The sequence below is a fragment of the Spodoptera frugiperda genome, chromosome 5, assembly GCF_023101765.2.
Source record: "Spodoptera frugiperda isolate SF20-4 chromosome 5, AGI-APGP_CSIRO_Sfru_2.0, whole genome shotgun sequence".
Taxonomy (NCBI): domain Eukaryota; kingdom Metazoa; phylum Arthropoda; class Insecta; order Lepidoptera; family Noctuidae; genus Spodoptera; species Spodoptera frugiperda.
The window spans coordinates 2,508,521-2,533,460 of NC_064216.1; the positions used below are offsets into that span (position 1 = coordinate 2,508,521).

Consider the following 24,940-nt stretch of genomic DNA (forward strand, 5'->3'; position numbering starts at 1 on the left):
ACTTGAATCTATTATTTGAACAAATGTAATAGTTTTTAGTTATTTGTTTTCGTGAGGTCTGTAAAAATAAGTATCTAAACTGGTTTATAATTAGTTTGGTGAATGGGTGAGATTCAAATTTCGGGGATTTTACCGCAAAGAATATACAAGCATGGAGGAAAACGGTAGAATTCGCCTTAAACAAATAAGGGGAATTCTACTGTTTTCCTCTAAGTAATTAACTGGCAACATTGTTGGTACAATACTCATTCAGTCATTCAGTCGTCAGTCTGTCAGTCACTCATTCTCATTTCATTCGTTCAACTTCACATTAACAGACACAGAATAAAAAGAAAACATTTTCTGTCGAAAATGCCCGTGGTGATTGTTTGTTGAGATAATAATACATGTGAAAAACAGCTTCAAAGTGTGTTATTGTGTTGGTGCAACTTATTTTTAGCAGGTGTTGAAGGTTGTGGGTAAGTAAATGATATAATTCTTCAGTGCGACAAAGTATCATATTACTTGTGAAGTAATTTTTACTCTCGATATTATGTCATAGCTGCTAATAGATTGTTTTATGTAAAATCGGCATTAGCACAAGATAATTTTGTTGATCAGCATATTTATTGATGAGTGTAAGCATGTGGTAATTTTACTGGAATCTGTTCTACAGCTTTCTAACTTTCCTTTGAATACGTTATTGAGTTGAGGGTGCTAACGTTTATATTATTTTATTGAAATTCAGTTAAATGTTGGTAATTATTAAAATCCTATTGATGATTCCATTGTATTATCTTGCTACTGCTAACCGAACCGAAAATTTTCGATATTTATGTTATTTTTATTTTATACAAGATTGCGCAGAGGTGTATGGGAGGAAGGAAGGGACGCTTTTATTCTGAAGCGACAGTCGTGACTGTTAATGTTGATAATGCATTAACTAAAAGTTTGAAACAGGATTTCTAGCTTTCTTATCACATTAAGTTACCCTTTTAATATAAAAGAATAATATATATAAATAGGCCACAACACATCCACTAATGAAATCTAAGCTCAGTTATTTTTTTATTGCAGGAAAATGCACAACAAGCTCATTGTGCCCGTGGCCTTGGGCCTGTCACTGGTGACAGTGACTGCGTTTGTAGTGTACTACGTTTTTAAAAAAGATGAGGAAGAGGAAGAAGTGAAGAAAGTAAAAACCGCAAGGATGAATGTTATTGAAGTATCCGTTCCTAAAGCTATTGTCGCTGGTTTGATAGGTGAGTAAAGTTTTGTTTAAAACATCAGCTTTAGGCAGTCTACTGCTGGACTCAGGATCTCTACATAAGAGGGTTTACTATAATCTCTATGCTTTATTTTTTTTTTGAGGGAGGAAAATCATCTTGCGTTTTACTCATAGGGTGAGCCAAGAGGGAGTGTTGGACTCTTACTTGACTAAAAACCACCCATTCTTACTTCTGCTCTTTGAACTGGAGCCCTGGATAATCTGTATGCTTGTCTAAAGTTTACAAATGTTTGGGTTTAAAGGGCTGCATTTCAAACTCTGTTAAATGTGTGGTCTCTTCTTACCTATAACAACCATCTGAAGACCAAATCATGTCAAATGTATCAAATGTGTAATCTATAGTTAAGAAACACAGATTTAGCTAAGAATGAAATATTACGAACATTCTACTGACTTATTGACCTAAATATTACATAATAATATTATGTTGACATAGGTAAAGTAAACTAATCTTGTTTACTATAGAAATTAGTGCTTTATTGGTAATGACAGTGACATTGATTGCTATATTATGCATCTGAAATAAGCACATACAGTCCTACTGATTTCGAGACACGTCAGTGGGCTGCGCGACGTCGCCGCGTCTGCGCACGCTGATCATGATGAAGAGTCCCTCTATGACTCGAAACTAGTATAGCTTTTCTCCATTAAACCATGATTCCAGAAAAAATCTATTGAGTCTAATTTATTGGAAACTACTAAATTGATTTTAATAAAACTTAGTACTCATACCCAATAGTTAAGGATAAAAAAGTTATTTAAAAATTCTCACACTTAATATTTTCAAATCATTTAAAAACCCAGCCTAATAGATAGTTATTATTTTTCCATTATCTTAGTTAGTCATTAGGTCATATAGCAGTTTGATGAGTGAGGTCATAATCTCATTATCTCTTTAAATTAGTCATCCTAAAGTATATTTAAACATCTTAATTTTCTTAACAATGGTGTCATCAGAACAGTAATTTTATGTTAAAATTAATGAACTATTACATGATAAAAAAAGATAGGTGTCTAAACATTGTTTTATCTTATTGTCTAATATAAAGGTCTTGAGGCTTGCCGTTAGCCAAATGCAATAATTAATTAATTGAAAAGTGCTTTTGCGAAAGGAAATTATACCACCTATTAATGTTTCTTCATAAATACAATAGATAATATTCTAACGTACTTAGTAAATAAAAAGGCTTTAGCTTTTGTTGAACAATATTTCAGCCTAGCCAAACCTATTTAGTTTCGACAGGAACTACGCACAAGTAAATACAAATAACTGCGAAAAGTTTATGAACAGTTTACAAATAAATAAAATTAATGTATGTTCCTAGTCCTGCATTGACGTGAAAACACCGACACGGACATTTAACATGTGGTTTTATGACTGTATGCTTACACTGCAATAAAATTTTCAGTTCGTAATGCGCTCGTTTTAAAATAGAACTATGAATGAATGTGTTCTAAACTGAACGGAGTAGAAAGTTATTTATTTTCAACCTATACCTAAATAAAAGTTACGGATTCTAGAATATATATTTGTGATTGTTTTTTATATTAGTAGGAAGGAGGTACTAATATGACCTTTCGTCAGCGACCAAAAAAAAAAATTAAACAACATAAATACCATGCACCAACATCTTTAGTGAAACAATTAAGCTAGGTACTTAATGAATAAGATAGCAAACACTTATCATTTAGTTAAGTAGGTACTTAAAATGATATCGGAATTGATTTACAATTCCTATAAATGTGTATTAACCGACTTATATTGTAATGAATTTATCTTAACGCACTTAAACCAACGCGTCTCAGTGACGCATGTCTTCTTAAAACATCTAAAAATATGTTTAACACCAAAAATAAGGTCCTTACTTTTCTTTCGGTATTTATTATTAGGGCATTTTTAATCAGACTGAAATAAATCTTCAATGTAGTACGAATGGAGGTTTAAATCTTCATGAGAGACCTTTGGATATCTTAAGAAGGTCAGGGGTTTACTCTTGAATCCAATTCCGAAATCCAATTGATCGACTTTGATATTGTAACATACTTTTGAGTTGCAATACTAGCGCCCATTGCATATCCAGGTGATTCGTGGATATCGCACGATCTCCGGGGAGGCGGCTAACCTCCTTGCTGGATTACAGCCGTGGGATTTCCAGTCTTCAGTTTACGCGCCGATGCCGAGATTGTTGAGAGTATCGAAGCATTTTAAAAATACATTTATTTGTTGTATATAATTTCTCCTATAATGACTCTGTAGTGGTAACTGTAGTGATATAGACAAGTTTTCGACCTGTATTTAAAATGGAGAGTATTGGTATGTCCAGTCAAACTTTACTCTTATTAACTTAGTAATTATATGGTAAATGAAATTCCTTCACTAATTTATATAAGTACTCCTGAAATCACCACTTAGGATCGAAACATGCATATCGGCACGGTGCACATTATGGCACGTAATATCACTGTACAATGTACACCCACTTATCACAAATCGATCAAAACAATCAATATTAAATTAAAATTATTTTCCCACTTCTTCATAGAACGAATATTTAGCTCTGAAAACGACAAGGTACTTATTTCTATCTTTCAGTCGATGACACATATTATTACGAACGGTGCCATCTCAATTTGCATCTCTAGATCAGCACATAATGTACTAAAGTAAACGTATTGCATCACTCGCGGTAATTCGTCTTTGAACGAGGTCGACTCAAGTGATTTTAAAGGTTTTCCTCTATTAAACTAGCCATGGACCGTGTTTATGTTGCTATTGAATCAAAAAAGTAACGTTTTTGTATAGTAACTGGTAATAGAGGATCCGAGATACATCTATTATTAGATTGGATTTATAGGGAAACGAGAAAACGGAGATTCTATGGGCTTTTCCCATTTTTTTATTCTTGTAACTAGTAAATAACGAAATTGAAGTTTAGCATAGCTCTCTTCACGTTAGTCATTATACTAAGTGATTTGTGCTATCTTAGCAGTTGTAAAACTATAGATAAATACATATTATCATAAATAAGACTGCCTCTGCCTGTGGTACTAAGGCTTCTTTGACAATGAACTGTTACAACGTAACATAAATGTGTGAAGATTACATAAACGCACCTAAAAACCTTAGGCACTAGGTCGATGTTTGTTTATACATGTATGAAGGTTAGAGAAACTACTGTGAATTTGATTTAACTGTACCGTATTAGTGTTATATCCTGTATACTACTATTAAGAGATATAAAGACTTATTTTCCTTTATAAATCTTTGGTCATCTTCTAGTTAAATTATTGTCAACAATGTCAACGTATCCATCGATCGTTTCATTATACAAAGTTGCTTGTTACGCCGCTGTTTGTTGCAAGTGCGACTGCCGGGTCGGGCAAAGTATTACTGGACGTTTTCGTATTTTCCATAATTTATCAGTAGTAGCACGGAGAATGGAACTTTTCCCAGTATATGGCAATAGGCTCACCCCCTATTACATGGGACTTATAACAAAAATTGTGAAAAGTGGGTGTACATTGTACAGTGGTATTACATGCCACTTCTCTGCCTACCTCTTCGGGGATAAAAGGCGTGACGATATGAATGAATGAATGAACGATATGTTTGTAGAAAACGAACAGAAATCAGTTGTAGTCATATCTATTTACTAGTAAATATAGGTCAAGAAGTAAATACTGAATAGATAACGAGTGGCTCAGATGATGTATTAATGCTAAATTTAATGCTATCTGTTGTACCGATGTCTGGATATACATACACCACACGTGTGCGAAGCGTCCGATGGCAGATCCAAACGAAGGTTAAAATAATAGAAAACAGACTTCATTTCGTATTTTGTAGCTTTGTAATGAATGCACTCGAATGTTTCTCAAAACAAAACGCCAAATCGGGAAACGTGACGTGATAAACATCTGCTTCTGGAAATAACGAATTCTTTTATGGTGCGATCATTATATTGTCAGATAGCTCTTTGTCTTCTGGACCTTCTGATGTTACATTTCAAGGTCTTCCAAAAGTCTTATCTGTCATACTCATATACATATTATAATGATTACTTAAACCATTCCTTAGTTACAATTGCTAAGGAATGGGTTAAGTCACCATTAAATTACTCTGACTAAGGCGGTAACTTTACTTAGTTTACTTATTTGATTGCCAAAAACTAACACAAGAGAGAAAAGTCAATTATTATATTCATAGCAGAAGTAATTTTAAGTTCGAAATCACCAACCCGCATTGAGCAAGCGCAGTGATTAATGCTCAAACCTTCTCCGTGTGTTAAGAGACCTTTGGTCAGCAGTGGCCACTTTTAGGCTGATGATGATGATGATAGGAGAAGTAGCCTCTCATGTTCTCTTCTAAGCACCAGGCATTCTCTCTTTACGGGTCTTATTAACATAGAATCTTCTATGAAGTCTTATCGTCTTAAAGATTAAAATAATTTGCTCGAACAAGTTTATTGCTGTAAAATTATCGGTACTGTGGACTCGGGAAATCCCAGTAATATAAATATGTACGGAGATTATTGTTGTTCTATTAATGTGTGTTACCTATGACCTCGACTCGGATAGTTTAGTGTATTAGTAATGTCTGCATATTAATACACCGTCGTCATCGAAAGTATTGTGTGTATGATCTAATCTCAAATGGTCATTTGAGTTCAATCTATCTGCCACACCCCCTTTTATAGATATCTATAAAGTTCACTACAAATAAATGATTATGTAGTACCAATATCTACAGTAGTGTTATGTATTACTATATGTTTATACATGTTTGTATACTTTATGACATAAACCAAGTCTATGTAACATGTGTGTTGTTTCTAAAGGTGCTTTTCCACCACAGAATTCTGCTATGCCACACTGTTTTTTATATGGAAGATGTGTGGTATGGATTTGTGCTGTGGATAGCTTCCCTATTATCGAAACATAGCAAAGATACTCGTGTTGCGCATCTTCCTCGCATAACTACATAGCTTAGTATCAGTGGAAACGGTCACATAGTTACACAGCTTAGCAATTACATCTTCGCAGCATAGCTACATAGCACTTCTCTGTTGGAAAAGCACCCTAAGTGTTACGTGTCGCATAGCATGGCGCCTGCCAATAAACGTGCCCTTGTACTCTCACCCCGAACTTGTGACAAATCACTATTACTCATTACACATAAAAACTACAAAAAAAAAGAAAGATACTCCTTCTTTTTATGTTATTGCGTCATAATGTGTTGGCTTATTTAAATCTTGGCAGAGTCTACAGAGTTGACATATGTGTAACTTGTGTTGTAGTAATACGGGGGGTATTCATGGTAAATATTTGTTTAGCAACAAAGTTGAATCAACGTGTTGCGGAGTTGCTATCAACATGTTGCTGGCAACACTGCGTGGACAGCATCATGTTGACAAGCTTAATAGTGGCTAGCAACATTCTCGCCGCTCACCAACAATGTTTAGCAACTGTTGCTAAACAAATGTTTACCATGAATACGGGGCTTCACGATTATTGTAAACAATTTCATTGAATATTTTATATCGATTAATCTTATAGTATGACGCTCGTATAAATTAAATCACCAGCTTAAGCTGCTAATAACTATGTATTAAATGGATTTGGAAGGATTTTGGCATAATGATAGAATTAATTTAAATAGTTTGTGGACCTTTATTATAGGGGCAAAACCGCAACTAGATGACTAGTAATTAGTATTATTACATTGTACATTTATTTATAGAAAACTACGGTTTAGCACGCGAAATGTGGGCGTAGTTTACAAATAAAAGAGCCTGTTAGAAAGCCTATAAAAACAGAATTATATTTGACAAAATAACTGGTTTTAATATATGTTATTTGCCTCTACTACCTTGTTGATCGAATACAGACTTTGAAATAAAGCCTTGAATAGTGTTCTCGGTTTACTCTTTAATAGTACTAGAAATAACTGGTAAAGAGTGGGTGTTCCTAGCTGTAATTCCTCTTCGTATAAAAACAATATACTTTATTGCCCTGGTGTCATAAATTGAGATAAGTATTTCTCCGAAAGTAATCTTGGGTCGCCAATGACGCAATGCACTAGTGTCGGTGATGTCTTAACATCTACGTAGATAAACAACTTGGCAGTACGCCGATAGACAGACGTGATGCACTCTCAGTCAGAACTAGCGCCAGTCGGCACATTATCAGGATGTGTATAAATAAAAGCACGTGTTCTTGGAACTGTTTGACAAATTTCATCTAAATCTAGTATCTGCGTCATTTATTCTATCCATCATCACTGGTTTTCATGGTTATTATAGATTCGCCTTACCCTTAGTACGAGTTTGCTTTATGTTCACCGAAAACGAAACGAGAGCGCGTTCGGCGCTCTGATTGGCCGGCACGAAAGAATCATCCAATCAGGGCGCGGAATGCGCTCTGGTTTCGATCTCGTTAAACATTAAACAAACTCGTTTTAAGCCCTTTGTAGAAGCTTAAATGTCTATTGACGTATTTCAGTAAACTCATCTGTTATATGGGACACAAAAACATAACTAGGTAGTAGTAACTGAGTGTTACGTTATATGCACTTCTGTCTGTCCCTTCAACGAATAAATGATTTATGAGCTACAAACAATACACAGTACCAAATATGTAAGAGGGTATTGTAGTTATGAGACCTGCATGTTGCATTGTAATTTGAAAGTAGATTATATTACTAACTTAACTTACTGGAAACTGATATGCAGCGGTAATTAGAACGGCGTATTATTGAGAAACTAATGCTGTCATGCATATTATTTGATAATAGTAATAGTGTTATCTGAGATCCCATTCAAGGCTGTTTGTCTACGGACTGCCTAGCGGGTTACCGGGGACCGGGGCTCCGGCTCGAAGCAGGAATAGGAAACGGGTGGTTTTTAGTCTGATTGGTCTGACACTCTGACACTCCCTCTCACCTCAGCTAAGGCGAGAAAAGTCATTGGATGATGTTCCTTCCCCCTTAAATCTTATTTAAGTTTCATTATCTAAACAACTGCCTTACATTTTCTATTAGGGTCGACTAGAAAATAAAAGGGGCTAAGGGTGTATAGGTACTACAAATTGTTTTTATAACACTTGTTTTGTATGACAGGAAAGAACTAGGCAAACTGTGGCAAGTGTCTTATAATCCTGGTCCTGTAAACGTCTAGTAAAACAAATTCTAAAGAAAAGTTTACCTATACCTACTGATGCCAGCATGAAGTATACAAAACATCACATGGACCTTTGAGTTTGTTTCGGCATTTCATCTCAATGCCGGCCTCATCTAGTTATTTGAAAGATTGACATATAAAAGTGTTATCTTATAACCAACTTGCAAAAATAAATTATAATATCATTTATCATATTTTATTTCCAGGTCGCGGCGGCAGCAATATAAAGGATATAGAGAAGATATCGGGCGCTAAAGTGAACGTTAAGGAGTTTAGCGATAAGGACCATGATATCTGTGTGATCAGAGGCAGGACTGACGCCACGCAGATTGCTGAGACGCTCGTGCACGAGTTCATCAACCAACAGCCTGTGAACATCGAGGACACGATGGAAGTACCGTCGTGGGCTTGTGGCCGGATCATTGGTGAGTGGTCAATCTTTCTGCCTGTAATATATTGGGCTTGGGAAGTAGATAGGATTGTGACAACATGGGGTCTTATGATTGTGTTCTTCGGTGTACCAGAAAGATTTTGTTATTTCATGAAATATCCGTGCGACTGCCGGTCAAGGGGTCTCGGGTTTGATTCCCGCCCCGGGTAAAAGTATTACTTGTCTTCATTTCGTTTTTTGAAAATGTCTCAGTAGTAGCCAGAGTCTTAGACTCACCCCGTTTTACATGGGACTTATAACACAAATGGTAAAAACCGGCCAAGTGCGAGTCAGACTCGCCCATGAAGGGTTCCGTAGCAGCAAGTTATTTTACAACTTTTATATTATGTCATCTATAATATAAAAGTTGTAAAATAACTTGGTTTTTTTTTACATAGTGTTTGTATGAACGACAAAGTTATATTTGCGGTTTTTGAAAATGTTTTATTTCTTAAAAACTAATAATGATATCTCGTTCAAACCAATTTTCGTTGTTAGTTTCTATTGAAATCTACAGCATATATTTTTTTCAGTTTTCTCACTCTCTTATTTTAAAAGTTAGAGGGGGGGACACTCATTTTTCCACTTTGGAAGCGTCTAACTTTCAAACGATTGATTTTGACGAAAAGTGGTTTTAGGAACCTTAATGTATTTTTTAAAGACCTATCTATAGACACCCATCACGGATATGTAAGCTGAAAAAAAAAAAAAATTTGAATAAGTTCCATGTGTGGAGTGCCCCCCTTTAATTTTTAAATTTATTCATTTTTATTCAAAATTCGAATAGCGGTTATCGAAATACACCATCCTACAAAGTTTCAACTATGTAGGCCCAACAGTTTCGGAAATAAACGGCTGTGACATATGGACAGACGGACGGACGGACGGACAGACAGACATGACGAATTCCGGGGTTCCGTTTTTTGCCATTTGGCTACGGAACCCTAAAAAGTGGGTGTACATTGTACAGTGGCGATACGTGCCGTGCAGATGCACCTCTGCCTACCTCTTCGGGGATAAAGGGCGTGACGTTGTTTCTTTTATGTATAACGAAATATGTAACCTTTGTTTCCAGGATCTCAGGGCGAGAACATCAACAGCATCAGCCACCGCAGCGGAGCCCGCATTAAGATCTCCTCGAGCGGCGACAAGACAACTGTACGGAAAGTCATGTTCTTAGGCACAGAGGAGCAGATCAAGGTCGCTAGAGATCTTATTGAGAACTGCGTAAGTTGAAATATTTGTAACTCACTTCTATAAAATTAACTTATGTTGGTAGATTTGGCAAATATGGAACTTTTGACCGTATAAGCCGGTAGACGAGCAGGATCACTTAATAGTAAGCAATTGCTGTAGCTCATGGACATCCGAAACACCAGAGGAGGAATTTAAGGATTATTGGGGAATCGGGGATTGGGAAGGGGAGAATTTGGCCTTCGGTAACCTCACTCACACAACGCAAGCGTTGTTTCACATTGGTATTCTGCCTTGGTATCACTCCGATCAGGCCGGCCCATTCATGCCGAAGCATGGCTCTCCCACACTTGAATATAATCTCATATAGTTAAGTACTACTCATATAATGATTTATTTCTGTTTACAGGTCGCCCAAGAAAAATGTCGCCGGGAAATCGAGCAATCGAAACGCAGTCCGCGCCACGTACAGTCATCATCCAAGTCACCGTCACCAACGCCCTCTGCCACCGCCAACGAAACCACAGATGGTGCGTCAGGTGACTCTCAAGTGCAAAGGCATGTCAAATCTAAGCGGCCTGGTAAGATTTGCTAACAGCATGCTCATTTATATTACTGTCCTTAGAGTAATTCTTTATTATAAGAAAAGCCCAATAGTGGAGCAACTATTTAATAACTGTACCCTTAGTACGAGTTTCCTTTACTGTAACTTTAAAAGTAATCCAAACAAGAGCGCGTTCGGCCCTCTGATTGGTTGGTTGATTTGTGCTGACCAATCAGAGCGCCGAACGCGTTCTCGTTTTGTTTTCGTTTAACGTAAAGCAAACTCGTAGTAAGGGTACTGTTGCTCAACTGTTGAGCAACTTTACTTCGATATATTTTAGAATGAAATTGAAATACCGATTTTCTTTCTCGAACCACACTTTAGATATTTGATTATGTTTATTTTTCAAAATTATTTGTTTTCTATGTGTTTTTATTATATTTTCTTTTTACGGCACTATTCTACAGCAAACCTTTCTCAAAACACGTGGAGTTTTCAATTTATTACAGGGATATAGACACGTCTTATCCAGAAACTTGTAAGAAAATGACATTTCTACTTAGAGGACAGTATTAAAATATATTTGTTGCTGTATTTGCTATGGTTTAGCTCCTGGTTTGGTCTATAAGCCTGTGGGCATAACTCACTACTGCCAGGATTTCCCTCCCAATTTGTAAATTTAGTACTAACAAATTCCAACCTAAGTACTATTTATAGCAGTGGTGGGCAAACTTTATGGGAAGCTAAAGTGACAATAATTTAAAGGGAGGGCCAAAGTTTACTTTTTAAGTACCATTTTTACTTATTATTTTACTGTAATGCTAATAGGCTATCCATACTTCCCATTTTGTTTTAAAATGATAATAATATGGCTAGAGTTTGCTATTGGGCCATAATTTGTCTACGAGCCATAAATTACCTAGGTGCCATAATTTGCCTATGTGCCATATTTTGCCTACTGGCCATAATTTGCCTACCACTGACAGACACAGTATATTGCCGTGTGACATGCACTGGTGTGACGTGAAGTATATAATTTATGTTTAGTTATTGTATTTATATGTGTGTTTGTTTTGTGGTGTTACGTGCCGTTTGTGTGGGGTAGGCAGAAGGGTATAAATATTTATCTTTTATGTTGTTTTTCGTGATACAAAGACGGAATAAGGTGCTAGAATTTAGTTTTTTTTTTGGTTATTGGTTTTGTTCATGGCTGCAAATGCCAGACATTTTTTGGTGGTTCGGGGTTTATTATATTAAGCATGATTTGAAATGGTGCTTGCGGAAAAAAAGTTGTAATTTTAAAGACAGACCCATACACTATTTTTTATTGGATCAGTCAATTTATAAAAGCATAGGTTTTTATTTTTGTCCATTAGCATTGAAGATCGAGGTATCTTTTTGATACTGGGTTCTGGACACCATTACTTCAACATTATACATACATATTACCTATTTTGGTCTGACATAACATATTACCTACATAATTTCTTCATATACCGCTAAATAACTTTATTATTAACACAGTTGTTCTATCCCCCGCTATAGAGAACAGGGGTGCTCCGATAGAAGTGTTTGTGTCGGCCGTGTCGTCTCCGTCTCGGTTCTGGGTGCAATTCGTCGGACCTCAGGTGACGCAACTGGACCTGCTGGTCGAGGAGATGACGGAGTATTACGGCAAAAAGGAGAACCGGGAGAATCATGCTGTAAGTAATACTACAAACTTTATTTTACGGTTGATTACATTTTCTTACCTTAAATTTTAAGGTTATTGTATCATGTAACATTAGTACTAGTTCTTAAAAACCTATATTGTACCAAGATTTAAAAGACTGCTATATGTAGTATTAATTAAAGAAATATCGAAAATCGGAATAATGTTTTTGTGGCGATGACACATAGACGATCGACAAGCAAATCAGCAAATGACGTCATAAATCCTTCATCGCACAAATGAAGCTTACATGCGAATAAACATGGATAGACAATCCTAACTTACAACAGTGGGGCAGATGCTCGTCAGGCATGATCATCTCGCCTGGTCGGAGGATCCTTTTTTTCTTAGGGAACTTTGTTCAATCCGTGAATTGAATCTGTAAATCAGCCGTAATTTACAACTATATACGACTTGTAGACCTTTGTTATATTTTTTTTATTGCTGTCATTATGTAACAGTATGTTTTGGTTTATAGTAGCAAATTGTTCTGTAATGTAACATATGTGTGGTTCCAGTTGTCGCACGTGTCGGTGGGGCAGGTGGTGGCGGCCGTGTTCCGCCACGACGGGCGCTGGTACCGCGCGCGGGTGCACGACATACGGCCCAACGAGTACGACCACACGCAACAGGTACAAGCTATAAATAGTACCTATAATACTCGATATTTGAACCATCAACAAGAGTTGTATAAGTATAAGGCCGTATGAGTGCCTACTGCTAAGCAAAGGTGTCTTCTCACACGGAGAAGAGGCATTAATCACCACACTTGTTGTAGTGAATCAAGGTGGATTAGCAATTTCGAAATTATTAATTAGAAATTATAAGCCCAGATTTCCTCGCGACGCTTTCCTACAATACGCATATCGGATGTCACTTACTTACATATAACTTGATAAAAGTCACATTGGTAAGTTTCAAACCCTCGTAAAAATAACATATACAAACTGATGTGATTAATGTTGGCAGGTCGCTGACGTATTCTTCCTGGACTACGGAGACAGCGAGTATGTGTCCACATACGAGCTGTGCGAACTGCGCGCCGATCTGTTGCGGCTTAGATTCCAGGCATGTATCAATCCTTTACATTACCTTGTATTACATATCTGTATCCTTAGTACAAGTTGCTTTACATTGAACGAAAACGAATTGAGAGCGCATTCGACGATTTTATTGCCCGGTGCGATTGAACCAACCAATCAGAGCGCCGAATGTGGTCTCGATTCGATATCGATAAACGTAAAACTAACTCGTACTAAGGGTACTGTTTAGTATTTAGGTGCTGATAGACATGAGCATTCGCCGTTTTTAAACTTTTCGAACTGTACAACGAGCCTAGTCGAGCTTAGAACCAAACAACGAATGTTCCTATCAAAGGAACATTCGTTCTATCCACTAGAAGATGGCAGACTTGATGGAACTTTACTGCCATTCGCTAGAATCCTCGTTCGGTAGAATCCTAAAACGCTCTCGTTACTTTTTTTTTGTGTTCATTACAAGTGAATGCTCAAGTATGGCAGCACCTTCAATGTACGCATAACTAAAAACTTTTGTTTTTAGAAAACAACGTATTATAATTTTCTATCATTATTATTCTAATTCTTAAAAAACAAAAAGACATATTTAGAAATTAACGTATTATAATTACGTACAATAACATTGATATAAATCAATGTTAGAGGCTTTGTGTCATTTTGTTCATTAATACAGTTTGTTTTAGTATGTGTATTCATATATTTATAGTTACCATGTGAATGTTGCAGGCGATGGAGTGTTTCCTAGCGGGCGTGCGTCCCCCCAACAACCGTGAGACCTGGGACACGGACGCCATCGAGCGGTTTGAAACACTTGTACATGTACGTATACCTCTACATATTATACTACATTGTATTCGGGAAGGGTACTGTGACTCGGTAGCTGAAGATATTAAGTTATGATAATAATTATATCGATTTAAATTTCTAAACTAAGTGATGAAGTTCATATACAACATTATACATGTTTAAAACTACAGTTTAACATGTAACTTCAAATATCAGTCACAGTACCTTCCCCAAAAATAAAACGTTACACCACACTAGGATTTTCTCGTGACATGAGTTCATTTTCATTATCATTATACCGAGACAGGGAACAATAATTTGTTAATCACACAAAGAGTAGGGCTCCGTACACGAATCGTACGATGGCGGGTACGATTCCCGCCCTACGGTGTAGTCAAATGTAGTGTAATTTAGCTAAACGTCGTGTGCTAAACCAAAGTGTCGTTGCGCCCACCTATCGTGCTAGGATTGGGCGACACACGACACAACATATAAGAGCGTCACTAATCATAGAAAAATGTATGAAACGATATGCTTCGACATACGAATGTGTCTCCTTAACCTAACATATATTTATATTTAACATCTAGACCGAACCGATGAGAAAAGCGAAAGTAAGTTCTTTGTTATTTTTACGCATTATCTATTCAAGTATAAATATAATACTTAAAATAGAAATATTGCAATAATAATACTTAAAATGTTTCGTAAATTCGCGCGTCGCTTATATATTACATACAACATACAATTGCTGGCAATGAAGTGTTTGTAGTTAAATGTAATTTAGGTATTAGGTTATAACGGACCGCGCTTTGTAGCCTAGTAGTTAGTATAAATATATGTGGCATGTGTGTGAAGTACAATCTTGCAACTATGAACCGATTGAGCTGATATTTTCAATACACTTTAGTGTTTGCATGACCATAAATGCTGTTCAATTCAAATGATGTAAAGCTTTTCGTGATATTAGGTACTTAGGTACACCAAAGTATCTCTCGTTTTTTTTAACCACTACGCTCAGCTATAGACGACTTACAAAAAATGGGATAAAGGTAATCGACCAGAGGCCCGCATCGTACGCATCGCACGCAACGGATTTTAGTTTGTCTTGTATAGAAACTCCTACAACTGCGTCCACTGATCCGCATCGTACGGACCGCTCATCGGCAATGCCTACATGCGACGCGTACCGATGACGTCATACGGAATGCCGATACCAAAAATCCGAGTGAAAGTGGTATCGGCAATCCGATTGCTAATACTCGCGTCGGCAATCCGAACGCTGCCGATACAGTGGACGCAGTCTGAAAAATTAATCCGTTTTATGCGATCCGTCCGATGCGTGCAATGCGTACAATGCGGGCCTGTGGACGCTTAGCTTAATCATAAGGAAACGTAATTTTTTAAGTACATTTTGTTTGTCGTTCGAAGCCGACCGTTACGGTTAAAAGGTTTTAATACCGAGTAAAGTTACATATATTATGTTATGTTACGTCAATAGGTCGCGAGATGGCAGCCCCTCCTGTCCAAGACGTGCACGTACAAGAAGACTGCCACCGCCGAGGGAGAGAAAGAGAGGGAGATACCTGGCATCAAACTATACGACAACACTGATAGTAAGTTTCACCCTGGAGTTTAATGTCCAAATACTCAAACGCTACTTAATTTTAAGACGCTCTCAAGACTAGTTCTGTCCCTATCAATTCTTTATAAAAAGACAGAGATAGCACGATATTTAAGTAGAAATTGAGTAGCATTTCTGTATTCGGACGTAAATCATTATAATTATCATACCACATATTACATTAAAAAAACCTTAACTTACTAGTCTTGAATTCAATTCCGACCGATCTACATTGATATTGTGAAATTTCGTACAAGAGTACGAAGTTGTGAAGAGTTGCAACCAGCTCCCTTTGCATCCATATTGCGTGCTACGATTGGAGTTGTAAAGTTTTGACATTGAATAATAATTATTGTAGCAGTGGCATATGGGATGGTCTTCGGGGATAAAAGACGTGACGATACGATAATAATTATTGACATTTTATTGAACTAAAATTGCATTGGCAATCAATGGATTGCCTATATTCTTTACCAGCAGGTGATCTGTGTATTTATCGGCCTATCTCTTAAACAAAATTCGAATGTATTGATTGTCCTCTCGACCAAACGAAAATAAAATATCACTTACCACAAGTTTCAGTTTTTCTTGAATAAATTATAAAATTATTTATTCACAATACAGATGGCGAATACGACATCGGTGAGATGTTGGTGATGGAAGGCCACGCCGACGAAGACCCCGGCGACAAGCCCGCGGCCGCACCCAACCGACCGCCCTTTGGAGATCTCGGCAGCTCAAAGTAAGCACACTATATTTTGATAAACTTGTGATAACGATTTTGTGTTTAAAATTTTCATTAGAACAAGAACGAAATCTTTTATGTTATTAGTCGAAACCTTTTCCTCAGTTATTTTATTAGTCCCGTGAATAAGATGGGAGCTAATTGCCATAATTCATCTCCTTATGGTGACAGTTCATTCTGTCAAAATCAATATGATAAGTAAATGTACGTTTACATTATACATGTGCCTACCCCTTTGGGAATGTAATATATGTGAATATAATTCATGTAATATAATAGTTACACAACAGTTAATTTCTGATATAAAAGACAAAACAAAGATAAATCTTTTTCGCGCACTCTAGATGGCGCTGCCATCGATAATTGTTACTTTCAAAACTATAAAGCGGGGTGAATAGCATTCGAGGGGTGAATAAATTTACTGTCTGACGTCGGGAATTGATAAGTTTACGAAAATGTGGACGTAAAATATTACAATATTATATCCCGTTTAGAATCCTACGAAAGTTTATAAACTTCTTAGTAGATAGATAAACTTACGGATCTAGTTATTTTTCGGGGACATATTTACTCCATTCTTGTGTCTATTCACCCTTTGAATTCTATTCACCCCGTTTTACCGTTATGCAAATTTAAGCATGATAGCACGTTTAGCTATATGTGTAATTGTTGTTATAATTATATATTATGTAAACTAATAATATGTGTATATACTTATTCTCTATATGCTAAATATGGATTTAAAGAGGTACAATGCACAGTGACATCGTAATGCATGATTTGAAAACGACGTACATCTAGAATCAACACGCACGTTAGAGATACTAGATACTAACAGTACGCACGTTTTTACTTATTTTTTTTATAAATAACCTTATCGTTTTATAATAATTTTGACACGAAAATCATATAAAACATTATGTACTACCCTAACTACTATCGTGAGACATACTAAATTAACTAAATATTACGGTTTACTCACATAAATTAATAGAGACAAGCTCTACTAGTTTCGATCAATAGGCTGCGCGACGTCGCCGCGTCTGCGTACGCTGCTCATGATAAAGAGTCCCTCTGTGACTCGAAACTAGTAGAGCTTTTCTCCATTAATTTACGTGAGTAAATCGTGATTTTTTTAGTTAATATGAGATTTATTATTCGCATAAAAACAGGGTTATTATATTGGTCGATACATACATTTCGCTTCGTACTAAAAGCATGCAAAATTCTGGCTAAAAAACACAGTTATAATGTCATTCAAAATTTCATCATTAACGTTAATTTCCATTTATCATGATTTTTTCAGCGGCGCAGATAGGCCCATGCGTAAATTGTTTTTGCAGCATTTAAATTTCCATTATAGTGAATTAAGTACCCCAGCCGACTATGACCCAAATAAAATACCCCCCCCAATCCGCCTTCCTCGTCCTCGACCACCGAAATCTGATTTTGTACTAATTGGTAAGTAATAAATCATTTTTAAATGGCCGTATCAAGAACGTACTGCTTTCTGCTCAGGGGCCTTAGTCAGCAAGAGGGACGGAGCTATGTAGGTTGTATAGCTCCGTCCCTCTTGCACTGCTCAATGATCGACCATTCTGACACTATTGGGTAGTTTCCTAGGTCAAAAATAAATTATTTTGATATTTCAATATAATAAAATATCCCAAAATAATCGTATTTTCATTCATTCATTTGACGATATACTTATTTATTTAATTTTTCTTGCTATTTTTTGCGTAATAAGTATGCTATTTGACGCAAAAAAATTATGACGTCATAATTTGCAATGTCATACAAAATTCATAGAAAAGTAACGTTTTTGACATTTCGATAAAAGTATTGAATTTGACTAGTAGGATAATACCCTATTGTAATAGCAGACTAAGGCCCCAGGTGTTGGTTCGCTTCTAGCAATAAGGCCGTTGGTAGATATGAGTTTCAATATCAATATTACCAACGCCTTTTTCTCGATATACATATAATCTTCATTAAAAATCGCATGTTCATTATCATAATCATCACATCACCATCATTATACTTAGTACATTATACAAATTAACTGAAAATCAAATCAATCAAAATTTATTTTTAAATCAATCAAAATTTGTAGTATTTTGACTGCACGGTTGGTCGGTGGCTGGGTAACCGGCTGCCGCGCGACGTGTAGCGGGTTCGATTCCCGCACGGAGCAACTTTTTGTGTGATTCACAAATTGTTGTTTCGGGTCTGAGTGTCATGTGCATGTGAAATTGTATGTTTGTAAACTCACCCATGACATAGGAGAAAATCCTAAAGTGGGTAATGCTTTTAAAAAATATATACTGGAAATTAGATTCGACTCACAGTTGGTGTGGTTGCTGGGTATCCGGCTGCCGCGCAACGTCTAGCGGGTTCGATTCCCGCATTGAGCAACTTTGTGTGATCCACAAATTGGTGTTTCGGGTCTGGGTGTCATTGCCGTGCGAAGTGTAGCGGGTTCGATTCCCGCACGGAGCAATTTTTTGTGTGATCCACAAATTGTTTCCGTCTAGGATGCATGTGTAATTGTGTATGTGAACTTGTATGTTTGTAAACGCTCTCGTGACATAGTAGATAATCCAAGTGCAACGCTTTTTTTATTATCATTATCTCATAATCATCATCATAAGCTTCACCACATTATAAGCTTCACCACATTATAAGCTTCACCACATTATAAGCTTCACCACATTATAAGCTTCACCACATTATAAGCTTCACCACATTATAAGCTTCACCACATTATAAGCTTCACCACATTATAAGCTTCACCACATTATAAGTTTCACCACATTATAAGCTTCACCACATTATAAGCTTCACCACATTATAAGCTTCACCACATTATAAGCTTCACCACATTATAAGCTTCACCACATTATAAGCTTCACCACATTATAAGCTTCACCACATTATAAGTTTCACCACATTATAAGCTTCACCACATTATAAGCTTCACCACATTATAAGCTTCACCACATTATAAGCTTCACCACATTATAAGCTTCACCACATTATAAGCTTCGCCACATTATAAGCTTCACCACATTATAAGCTTCACCACATTATAAGCTTCACCACAATAGGCTTCACCACATTATAAGCTTCACCACATTATAAGTTTCACCACATTATAGGCTTCACCACATCATCATCATCATCATTATCATATTCAGATCAAGGTTCATTACCCTTTCATTTCAATAACTTTAGTTATTTTTCGATTTGTTTAAATATCTTTTTGACCATCCTGGTCGTGATCCCTATTTTTTGTAGGTCGTTTGTGATTCAGCGGTTCATTTCGTATAATACATAGTTATTATTAAAAAACAAAATTAATTTCTTCTCTGTCCTTGGCAGAATGGTCATGGTAACATTGAGGCTTTGTGTTGAAGGCACAATCTTCTGTCATCTCTCCCTGTCTATGGGAGTAGTCACAGGGTTTCCTATTCCCTATTGATTTAAGTCGATCAGTCCAGCGCATAGGTGATCTGCCTCGTGATCTGGTTTCCTCTACTTAAAATGAACTTAAGTCTTTGACTAACAATTGAAAACTGTTGAAGGCAAATCCTCCGCTAACGTCGGTCACCGGTGACCACCACGGCGTTCAATGTGTTAACGGGCTGCAAACATCAAGAAAATAATGCACTTTATATCATTTTCGTGTCAAAATCTCCTGAATTTAATAACCGTCGTAGTAAAGTTGATTTTGCAGTAGCACGTAATACTAAGTCGGAGTATTGTATGAATGTTGTCTGTGCAGGGTACTGGGAATGGTAGACGGCGGCCGCAGCTCCTCCGTGCCCAAGGACCACAAGGATAACCACGACAACGCCAACGATAACCACGATAATAAAGGTAAATTTATTAAATATTAAACAATATCACGCTTTTGTTATACAAGTATTATACAAGTAGATAGTCTGTATTGAAAAAAGTTAATACGTTCTAAAATACTAGACACTATCTTAGGGAACAGCGGGTAAAGTTCCCTAAGATAAGGAGGATCCTCCGACCGGGCGAGGTGATCGTGCCTGGCGGGCTTTCTGCCCAACTGTTGTTCGTTGGGATTTTCTATCCGTGTTATTTCGCATGTAAACTTCATATGTGCGATGCAGGATATTTGTGACGTCATCCGTTGATTTGCTCGTCGATAGTCTATGTGCGACTTCTGTCATCTGTCACTTGTCAATGTGTGAGAGTGTCGCCACACTATTATAAACAGTACTACTACTAGTTAGTAATAGTACAAGAACATACAGTTGTATATCTGTATATCTATACATTTTTTATAGAACCGTGCAAGTTCGTTCTTTGCCTTTTGAGGAAAGAACTAGAATAGTTAGAGCGGTCAGAATGAAAAAATAAATCAGCCTAATTATAATTATTAGAGTTTGATTTACCAACCATTTTGTTTATGATACCGTGCCTTTCATGCTATAGTTTTATTGAATTATGAATGTTGAACTTAGAACATAACTTCCACAATACTACTGACTTTAAGAACTTGAAATTAGGGCGGCAATGTGACTGTAACATATTTAGTAGTAAAGTAAAATCATTGTACAAATTTTTCAGACGACCGAATGACCACATCGAAGTCGCTGGGCTCGGGCCTTGAGAGCGGAGATAAGCTGATGTCAATATCCAACTTTGACTTGTCATACCCGGACAACTCGTTAGCCAAAGCTGTCAACGGATCCCATCAAAACTTCTTGCAAATGGAAAAACAGAATTTAGACAAAGAAGGTAATGTAGAAAAAGGTTCGTTGGACACTCTCGTGCCCTCCTCACCGATCCTCTCGAAGTCCCCCCTCGACGAGTTTAAAGCGAACATGAATAGAATAGACTCGCATCATAGTAATTTAGAATTCTTGGCCAAAGCCCAGCAGGATAATAAGTAGATATTAGTTTGTAAGATTAAATTTTGTAATAGTCGCGACGACAAATCTTTTTAAAAACACGTACTTACTTAGATTATTATGTAAAAGTTATATGGTATTGTGACATATATTTGAAAGATTTAAAAGGTACATTAGGAACACGTTGATTCATGTTCAATTTTTGTATAAAACGTGTGATTAATTCAAGTAAATTGTATAAAAGATTAGTGGCCGCGACTTTTAGTTTTTACGTAGCGGTATAAAATGTCCGGATTTGTGGTAAACTGTTGTATTAAAATATATTTATGTGTGTGAGCTGAATGTTATGCAACTGACCGATACCCCACGTATCCACGATGTGATATAGAGTCTCTTTAGTTTGTAATTACCCATAACTAATTAAACTTGTATTAAGATTACTGTCTTTACTTCTAACTGCCAACCATTTCATTTTCTTCCATTGTAATAAATCCCCGAAATTTGTGAAAGTTTTGAGTAAAAAAATTCATATTCGGATAACGTTAAACTTAATTAGGATTTTGTAAATTTCAATATACATTGTATTGAATATTATAACCACAAATATCAATCTTCAGTGTAAATTAGTATTTAAATTTCTTATGTCTTTTTCACATAATGAATAAAGATTTCAAAGGAATATCTATATTAATTATTATGTTATCGTCTTACTTATAATATGTAACTGTTTGACTTGAAACTGGTCGAGTTTCTCGTCAAACAGTTACGTGAAAAAGCTGATAACATAATAATTAATTTAGTATGTCTCACGAAAGTTATAATAGAATGTAACAGTATACTCCCATTTTTAATAGAGATATAAGATAAAAATGTGTACATGTAAAGTTTTTTAATTTGCGAATTATAAAGAAACGAGCTTTAATTTATGTACAAAAGTTGAAATGAGGTTTTCTTACAAGGTTGTGCTTAATAGTACTTTTCCAACAGAGATGTGCTATGTAGCTATGCTACGAAAATGTTATAGCTAAGCTGTGAAACTATGTTACCGTTTCCACTGATACTAAGCTGGGCTAGGAATATTCGCAGCTTGAGTATGCGATGTATCGATAGTACGGAAGCCATCCATATCACGCATCTTTCCATATAAAAAACATAGCTTATCTGAGTCCGTTCCCACCAGTGTTAAACTATTTGTACTAATGAATATGATTGCTGTAAGCCAAACGCATCCACAGCAACGTAGCATAGCACATCTCTGGTGGCAAAGCACCGTAAATATGCTACTTCTAAAGTCATAGAGAATAGACGCTTCTTATCATTTATGTTCTGTGCTTACCTTCACCTTATGAATGTGTTGCGTTCCTATTATTGCAATAGAAATACTATTTTACGTAGTTAAGGTACACATACTAAATTAACTAAAAATTACGGTTTAATCACGTAAATTAATGGAGAAAAGGCTACTGGTTTACAAGGCGCACTCTACTATGCGCGACGTCGCTTATGTTTGCACACGCTGCTTATGATTCTCATTAATTTACATGAGTAAACCGTGATACTTAGTTAATTTTAAATTATTAAATGACGATATATATTGAGTAAAAGGTAGGTGTTTGTGATTTTTCTACTGCTTGCATTGTAGTGGATTGGAATAACTGTTTGATTTAAATATTTACAAAGAGCTTGGTGTCAGAATTTAATTCTCTCATAATCTACGATATTTTGAAATCTGGCTAGTTTTCTGAAACTGATTTATTGTCTAAAATCCCTTTTGATATCAATTATTCTATCTAACATTTTGAGAGGATGCATATAATCATTACTGTACCCAAATTAGATTTAATAACATTAAGTATATATTTGGAGAGTTTAAACGTGTATTTCTAACGTCGTATGTACTTAAAACAATTCTACCGATTGTAGTATTTGAATTTTCTACCAATTCTGTGTTGCCAGACTAAGTAACTTTTTTATTTGTCAATTTGCTGGCCTATGTTTAAAAAACTTAGTTTTACTTCTGTGATTGTAATTAACATAAGCTTAAATTAGGCGTTAACGGTCGCTTTAGTAGGTATGTTTAAGTGAATGTATTTAAAAAGGTTTCGCTTCGATTTCATCTTAGTTATTTTGTTTGCATTTGAGAAGAACATAGTCATACTAGTCAATCTGTTTCGTAAACTTGTGTTTATGAACTTGCTATTCGATATAGACATGTTTTAAATTTTCATACGCCGATTTATAATATTTTCATTTCAAAATTGTTATTGGACGACTTTTTTTCAAAATGATGTGATGTGAAATGTAGCTAAAAGTCTATGATTGAAAAGTATCTGAGATATTTACTTAAGAAATGTTTGGTAAGGTATGGGTTTAGGAATTGCTCAAGGGATTAGGCTATAGTGTGATTTTCTTCCTTATCCTAATACATCAGAAAACTGTCAAATAAACAACAGCGTAGAAGTGAAATCTTATACATTATTATTGCTGAGAAACATTAGGTTCAATTTACGTTCAAGATGCAGTTTAATTATGTAGTTTACATACTACTATCACTCATTTGGTAAAAAAAAACTATATAATATAATATGTTTTAATACGCTTTAAATTAGGACAAGTAAAGCTGTATGTATGTTTGATAGGAAATTGACAAATGTGTCAAGAAGCGGTGCTAACAAGTTAAGAAGTGTAATGAAATTACTTGGTACGCGGTAAAATTGATATTTTTATAAACCCTTTTAGAAAAGGAATGTTACAAGAAAATCTTTATTACTTAAAAAAAATATGGCCTATTATAGGCCTATTTAAAATTCATTTGGTAATCATAAAATATGTGCTCTTTTAAAAAAAACTGTATAAGCAAATACAGAAGCATTGTCTATGTATACGAGTCAGTATTTCATACTATGGATGAATAGTAGATGATCATCAACCAATCATAACTCGTTCTTCACTGTCTCCGTTGCACCGTCAACCAATCAGAAACAACGATAGTTTCTCCGAAACCAAAATGTATCATAGCCATTGGTTGAAACTGAATATGGTGCCATACCATTCTAGTACAAACCTGCGTTGCGCGGGAAAAGTATTGTAATCTAGTTTTTTTTTTTCGTATAATTTTGTTATAACTTTGGTTTTATCCTTAGTACATATTAGTTGCTTATTTCTAGATTTTTTGTTAAACCTCGAATATTTTTTTGTAAAATATTGTACCTACTTTTGTAATTGTACTTTTCGAAATAGAAATACATCTGTGGAAGAAAATCTACTTTGGTTTTTTTTTACATTAATGAAAGAGCGTATAGAGTAAACAGTCTCACAGAAAACCGATGTGAATCAATGTTTGCGTTATGTGAGTGAGGTAACTGGAGGCCTAATACCCCCCCCCCTCCCGAATTTCCCAACAACCCTTAAATTCCTAACCTTCAAAAGGCCGTCAACGCACTTGTAACGCCTCTGGTGTGGGTGTCCATGGGCGACGGCGATTGCTTACCATCAGGTGACCCGTCTGCTCATTTACCGGCTTATACCATAAAAAAGAAAC

The 24,940-nt window shown here is 36.0% G+C and overlaps 1 protein-coding gene across 5 annotated transcripts; it reads left to right on the top strand.

Annotated features, from left to right (window-relative positions):
- The first annotated feature begins 251 nt into the window (after positions 1–251).
- On the top strand, positions 252–24,660 carry LOC118271802 (tudor and KH domain-containing protein homolog). Of its 5 annotated transcripts, none has more exons than XM_050693880.1 (14): positions 274–458; positions 1,057–1,241; positions 8,652–8,870; positions 9,951–10,102; positions 10,479–10,650; positions 12,159–12,316; positions 12,843–12,956; positions 13,294–13,392; positions 14,088–14,180; positions 14,738–14,761; positions 15,649–15,763; positions 16,396–16,513; positions 20,301–20,395; positions 21,116–24,660. In XM_050693880.1, the coding sequence occupies exons 2-14, from the start codon at positions 1,061–1,063 to the stop codon at positions 21,439–21,441; spliced, it is 1,866 nt and encodes a 621-aa protein (XP_050549837.1). In that variant the 5' UTR covers positions 274–458; positions 1,057–1,060; the 3' UTR covers positions 21,442–24,660. The 5 variants fall into 5 exon arrangements, with proteins under 5 accessions (XP_050549841.1, XP_050549837.1, XP_050549840.1 ...); XM_050693883.1 differs by having other exon boundaries at positions 10,479–10,599; XM_050693881.1 differs by lacking the exon at positions 274–458 and adding an exon at positions 474–617.
- Positions 24,661–24,940: the final 280 nt, after the last annotated feature.

What these genes read in the sequence shown, in the direction of transcription:
- LOC118271802 (XM_050693880.1), top strand. Translation starts at nt 1,061, where the DNA reads ATGCACAACAAGCTCATTGTGCCCGTGGCCTTGGGCCTGTCACTGGTG. An exon ending in GAGATCTTATTGAGAACTGC is followed by an intron (nt 10,103 to 10,478) that starts GTAAGTTGAAAT and finishes TTCTGTTTACAG; the next exon opens with GTCGCCCAAGAAAAATGTCG. An exon ending in TGTCAAATCTAAGCGGCCTG is followed by an intron (nt 10,651 to 12,158) that starts GTAAGATTTGCT and finishes CCCCCGCTATAG; the next exon opens with AGAACAGGGGTGCTCCGATA.